Source organism: Oryzias latipes, chromosome 24, assembly GCF_002234675.1.
Source record: "Oryzias latipes chromosome 24, ASM223467v1".
NCBI classification, from domain to species: Eukaryota; Metazoa; Chordata; class Actinopteri; order Beloniformes; family Adrianichthyidae; genus Oryzias; species Oryzias latipes.
In genome coordinates, this window is record NC_019882.2 from 14,267,806 (window position 1) to 14,274,619 (window position 6,814).

The 6,814-nt window shown below is 39.5% G+C and overlaps 1 protein-coding gene across 1 annotated transcript; it reads right to left on the bottom strand.

The window, feature by feature from the left end:
- Positions 1–526: 526 nt before the first annotated feature.
- Positions 527–6,189, bottom strand: aldh8a1 (aldehyde dehydrogenase 8 family member A1). Its single transcript, XM_004083704.4, has 7 exons — positions 5,925–6,189; positions 5,358–5,505; positions 4,220–4,375; positions 3,981–4,130; positions 2,834–3,090; positions 1,193–1,354; positions 527–1,113 (listed from the first exon to the last, which is right to left on the bottom strand). The coding sequence occupies exons 1-7, from the start codon at positions 6,069–6,071 to the stop codon at positions 661–663; spliced, it is 1,473 nt and encodes a 490-aa protein (XP_004083752.1). The 5' UTR covers positions 6,072–6,189; the 3' UTR covers positions 527–660.
- Positions 6,190–6,814: the final 625 nt, after the last annotated feature.

The following is a 6,814-nucleotide window of genomic DNA, read 5'->3' on the forward strand; positions in this document are numbered from 1 at the left end:
GAGTAGATGCTGTAAAGCTGGGATGACGCACAAAACACCACAGACTTTGACCGCTAGTGTCATCGTCTGTTAGAGTCTACAAAGATTTCACTGCAAGAAAATGCAAAGATAGCCGCTAAAAACGTAAATGTTCAGCAAAAGGACCCAAAAATAGAGAACAAAAATATCTACAAAAGCATTCTAATAAAGTGAAAACCCTGACTAAGAACAAGTACACCAAAACACTAGCTAAATGAGCAGTATAGTGGCAAATAAATAAGGGAGCTGTAAAGCTGTAACAATTTGGGCCGGTCTTTTTTTTTTGCTCGTTGAAATTAGGTTTATTTTAAGTTTTGCATCCTTTTACGGTATAATATCAGATTAAAAAATGTGAAAACAAAAACTTGGTTGTGTATAACTTTTCTAGCTTTCATCTTGATTCAAACTGTACTTGTTGTGATTTTACGATTTAACAAACTCTGAACTCTGGTATTTCAGGTAAGTGGAAAGACTGAGGAAATAAGTCATTGAAAAGACCAAACAATCGTGAGGCTTTCAGATCATTTTTCTGCTTTATTAGACATTCTGGCTGGATTGTGTTTTACAAATGTAAGTACAGGCGGTGTCTGTTCTTATCAATCATACAGAGTTGCTTAGAATTGACAGCATTATTTTTACCCATCAGTGTTTGATGGTGATGCTCTTTACCTCTGTGAAGAAATGATAAGAATCCTTTCCTCCCTCCCTTCCCACACCAGAGCTCTTCATTCCTCCAAATGGCAGGTTCAGATCTCTCACCAGCCAGCAGTTGGTCCACACCAGCCCCGCCTGTAGCCGCTGTGCCACCCGGTGAACCCTCCCCACATCGCGGGACCACACGGTGGCAGCCAAACCGTAACGCACCCCGTTGCCCCTGGAGACAGCCTCATCCTCTGTGTCGAAGGGGCTGATGCAGGTGACAGGGCCGAAGATCTCCTCCTGCATGATGCTGGAAGTGTCAGATATGCCTGTGATGACTGTGGCTGGCATGAAGAACCCGGACTTGTTGCGCTCAGGCAGGTCCAGCTTGTCGACTCCTTCACCACAATGAATGACGCCGCCTTCGGATTTGGCGGCAGCAACAAAGCTACGCACCTTGTGATGGAAACAGGGACATAATCAGACCCAAGTAAATGGAAAAAAAAGTTAGCAACATTTGATTTGTTCCAAGCACCTTCTCCAGGTGCTCTTTACTGATGAGGGCCCCGTTGTTGTTGCTGGGATCAGACGGAGCACCAGTTTTCCACTTCTTAGTAGCAGCCACAAATCTTTCCAGGAACTCGACATAAATACTCTTCTCCACATAAATTCTGCTGGTACACAAACAAATTTCTCCCTGTGAGAGGAAGAAAAGGAAAAGAGTATGAACTGATGAATCACAAATCAATTTTAAACTGTGAGCCTTGATCGCCATCAAGTGGGCCAACCATGTCATTGCACCCTAAAAAACAATTTCAAGTTAAAGAATTAATGGAAAGAACAGCGTTTATAATTAAATACTTTATATATATCAAAATTATAAAAGAAATGTGTTGAAAAATGTACAAAACTGTATCATTCACTTATACAGAACAATCCAAAGGAATGATTCATTTATGGTTAATGTCGACAAGTTTTAATTTTTAATGCAGAGCCAATTAAAACCTAATTCATTTATTTCCCAATTGTGAACAACTAAAGGTTTGATAGGGTACAGAGGGGAGGGAAAAACATTTAGAGTCCTTTAGAATACAATAAAACCATTTTTAAACATATTTGTAATTATTTTGTTGTATTTTTAATTCACTTTTACTACTTGTGTGAAAATAATGTTCTTTTAATTTTTCTCATTTTAAATACTGATGATTAATTTTTTCAATTATGATGCTTACCCAGCCCTGTGGGTTACTGACAGACTGTTCTGGGTGTACCATGTTATTACCCAACAGTAACTGAGATAGGCTCCAGCAACCCCATGAACCCTTTGAACTCTGTGTATGTTGCCTGAAATGTTCATTAAATAAGGGTTAATGGCTTTGCGTCGGACAGTTACTTCCGCGAAGTGCGTTAAAAAGTAAAAACGCACACTTCGAAGGCCATTAACCCGCTTATACCATGGTCTCTTACAAAAGCAATACATATTAACTAGTTTTTAGTCCTTAATTCTAGTTTTTTTCTGATTTGGATCGCCTTTCTCACAAAAAGCGGACTGTTTGTTACGTGATGCGGCGCTTGTTTTTGTCCAAAGGATGAGGCAAAAGGTTATTTTAAAGAAGCCGGCGCAGTGATACAAAACATTTAAGCTAGGTGACCGGAACTTCTTTTTTCAGCATGTGGTTATCAGGTTTTAACGCACACCCAGCAGCCAATCAGAATCGAGTATTCACCCGCACCATGGTATAACAAAACTTATATTACAGTCTAATTTAATAACCGATTCCTTAAAAATTTATTTCTATTTACTTTTTTGGTTTACTTTTTCTTTTTCCCGGCATGAGAAAGTTTGGCAAACTGTCCTCATCCCACCATAACACATGAAAACATTGGAAAGACAAGGATGTCCTCTTTTAACTCTTGTGCTATCCTAGGAACTTTAACAATGGGAGTGGGGTCATGTAGACCCTACAAGACAGTGCGCTGAACATTTTTTTTCAACGATTTGTGATCTTCACTGGTGTCCATGGATAATATGAAATCCTCTTCACCTTTATCTACCTTTGTCATGGTAGGGAGAACACGTCAATGTAAGGATCTGATCATCTGGACTCCATAGGATAGCACAAGGGTTAAGCACAATAGGTCTTAGCAGAGAACTTCAAATGAGTCTGTTACTCACCTGATTGGAAAAGCTGGAGCGAACGGTGGTCTCGATGCATTTATCCAGGTCTGCATCAGCAAAGATGATAGCTGGGTTTTTCCCTCCAAGCTCCAGCGAGAGCTTCTTGCAGAAGGGGGCGCTGCGCTCCGTGATCCTCTGTGCAGTTTTAGTGGAACCAGTGAAGGAGATCAGTGGAACGTCAGGGTGGCCAACGAGAGCATCACCCGCTTTGAGACCAGTGCCAAAGACGATATTGACCACACCTGGAGGGACACCTGCAGGAACAAAGATCATCCCTCAAACTGTAACACATTATTGGAATTACTTTTCCAAGTAAATCTCCAGTATTAAAAATTTCTGTCTAAATTCTGCAATACTTTGAAGTTCCTTTCATCAAATCAGCGACAGAGTTATACATAATTTAAAAAGTGAAACAATGCAGAGCATTTTATACAGGAAATGTAATTGCACCTGAAGATGACCAGAATTATAATCTATTTAAGCTTTACAATCAAAATAAAGTGAATATCTGTAAATATTGTAGCTTTACTCATATTAGACTAAACAGAAAACTAGGACAGCTTCAGGGTGGACTTTTTTTTTTCTTTTACTGTAATATTATTGCTTTAAAAACACAAAACTATGTGGCACAGAGATGGCATGATGTTGTGCAGGTGTGGGTTTTCTCCGGCTCCTCCCACAGTCCAAAAACAAGCCTCATAGGTTAATTTGTGTCTCTAAATTGCCCCCAAAGTGTGCATGTGAGTGTGTGGTCCTGCAACATAGAGCCCTGTTCAGGGTCAACCCTGCTTTTGCTCAACAGTGGTAGGGTTGGCTCCAGCGGTCCTATGATGAAGGATGGATGTGTGTGTGGCCTCTGCCGCCTTTTTCTTTTGTGACTAATGAAGATTAGATTTGAATTCTGCTATTTAAGAACTTCTGCTGGGTGACTTTTCTTAATGTGTTTTAAAAGATAAAGTATAGAGCACATATTTATCCCTCCAAAGTTATGTTTAATTACACTTTGTACTAAAAGTCTACTGTAACATCAATAATGCTGAACTCGTACTGTAGCAATTTAAGTACTGTGTGAAGTAATCTGTTACTCTGAAGCATTTCTTTATTAACTGCTGCTCATCTGCCTCTCCGGGCTCTGTGCTCCTACCAGCTCGCTGCATCAACTTGCACATCATCCATGCCGTCACAGATGTCATCTCGCTGGGTTTGGCCACCACGGTGTTGCCTGTCGCGATTGCAGGTGCAATCTTCCATGTCAGCAGGTACAGGGGGAGGTTCCAGGGACTGATCAACCCAGCTGCACACACCACACCAATCACATTGCAGAATATGCACTAAAGCGGCTGATTTCTCCCAGGCATCATCGTAAACACAACAGAGGCTCACCCACTCCCACTGGGCAACGGATGGTGTAGTTCAGGCAGCCCATGTGATCCATCAGGCTGCAGTCGGTGGTGTGGTGGAGCACAGAAGATGCAAAAAAGCGGAAGTTGTACGCAGCTCGGGGAATGTCAACGGTTCGAGCAAATATTATGGTTTTACCTGCAGAGTCGAAGCAAATAAAGACTCAAAGAGTAAAAATACTTTATAATGTCAGTATTTTATGTTTAGTAAAAATTGTTTTAGGGAAACTGCTTTATGACAATGTGCAACATGTATGAATCAAGCTGCTGAACTAAATGTCCTGTTAAAAAAGATCTCAGACCTAAGCTTTAATATTTTATGTTTATTTTAGTTATGAAAAACAGTTGAAAGGTAAAATGCTGGGTTCATCATGTTTTTTGAGTTGCATCTCATTGACCTTCATAAAAAGACAGCCCTCCCTTGCCGGATAGATCTGTCTGAGGCCAGTTGTTAATTGAATTGACTTATACTGTTATAAAACAGTTTTAAAATGAAATAATGTGGAGAAACATCAGTGGGAATAACTTTAGGGAAACTAAAATGTGAATGGATTTGACATTTACTCGTGTCCGTTTGTACACATATTTTATTTACAATTGATTATATTGCAAGAAACACAAAATAATCTGGAAAAGTTCACCTGTACTGTTCAGGAGGTATCTGCGAGTCACACTGGTTGAATTTTTTGCTAAAGATGTCCTGGATGGACTTTAGGTCAGTGAATCAGATGGAATCAGATTGCTTAAAATGAACCAATACCAACTATGAATTGGAGGAAATAAGTCCAATCGTTGTTGCAATGAATCATTACATTTCTAGTAAAATGGCATCAAAAGTGATGAATTGTGTGAATATAAGTTGTGAATACAAGTCATATGAGAAAGCACACTTTTGCAATTTAAACAACTTATTGTATCACAGGACATATCTGGTGCTAAATTTAAGCGTGATTCTATTATTCACTTACTGTCTTAGAACTTTACATTTTTCTTATTGAAAATGTATTTATTTATTGTAAAAGAAGGCAATGAAATGCTTACTGTTTGACCGTGCAGAGCTGTGGTTTTTAAGCTACATTTTTGTTTTGCTTTGACTCCACTAATTGAACAGAATAGAACACCTTGGTCTCTGGATTCAGCTTGGACAAACTCCTCCATGTCGGCTTCAATCAGATCAGCCAGCTTGTTCAGGACGTCTGCCCGCTGCTGGGGACTGCAGGCCGACCATTGAGGAAAAGCGTTTTTAGCTGCTGCCACTGCAGCATCCACCTGCAGGCATCACAAATCAACCCATGTCCTTGAATTCTTTTTTTTTTTTCTTTTTAAATCATAAATCAGTTTTTGCCCAAAGCACACCTCATACCTAATGATAAGTATGAGACACATAAGACATTACAGAGAATGTCAAGGGTTATTGACGGGGGAGTTTAATGATTACTTAACTGTTTACTCTCAAAGAGCAAAGGTGTTTCCCACTAAAACAAACGTCCAGAATACATTGTTCGTATACTTAGTAGTAATAGAAGTTGGTCTTAAAGCTAACACTACAAGGCAATAAGTCACTCAAAATTTTCAATTATGGAATAAGGTAGCGTAAAATCCATACCAGCATGCAACCTCAATTTGAAGAATTAAGTGGACTTTTATGCTTAGAAAGACTAAATTAAAGTGCATAAAAATTGTCCCACCTCTTCCTTCCCACTGTCCGGTACTTTGCAATACACCTCTCCAGTGGACGGGTCATAAGAATCTATATGCTGCTGGCAAGAGACGAACTTTCCTCCAATAAAGTTCTCCAGAACCAGATTTGGCCTCACTTCTGAGTTTTTCAGCATGGCTGCAATCAAATAATGGTCCGTAACAAAACAGAGGTAACTGACAGGCGAGTGAGAGGCTTCAGGAACCGAGGTAAGTGAGCCTGGACTGACCCTCCCACAAGCAGGACTCCTGTGTCACATAAAACAAAGTGCAGCTCCAGTGGCCACAGCCTTCAGTGTCACAACTGCAAATCCTCTGGATATCAGGAGTGTGTCAGTGCAGATCAATGGCAAAAATGCTTCATTTTTCTGTCCACAAAACAGGTTCCCAATTGACAATTTTGTAGGGAATATTACATCTATTGCATTTTCTTTAATTTTTAACACAAACAATAACCAAAAATGGAGGAAAAGAAGCAAATTTGCTAACGTTCTTCTCATTTCTCAACCTTTGGTGGTTAGAGAAGCAAAGTAAAGTGACAGTTGTATCCATATATATATATATATATATATATATATATATATATATATATATATATATATATATAAACTTGAAATTCAATTTCTGTGGGCAGCTTTAAAAAAGGTATGGACTGAGTCAGACCATAACCGTGAGAGCAAAGCAATGTTAGTTACTGATCAGCTTACAGAGAAACTTCGTCAGCAAACTGAGCCAACAAACCTGCAGCATTATGAAATGCTTTTGCAACCTCACAACTGTCATGCTATATTTGAGATTTCAGTTTGACGTTACAGGTCACCTGAAGGGATTTACCTTTTTTTTCTGTGCTTTAAAGTTGGGAAGAGCTGCTGTCTGAAGC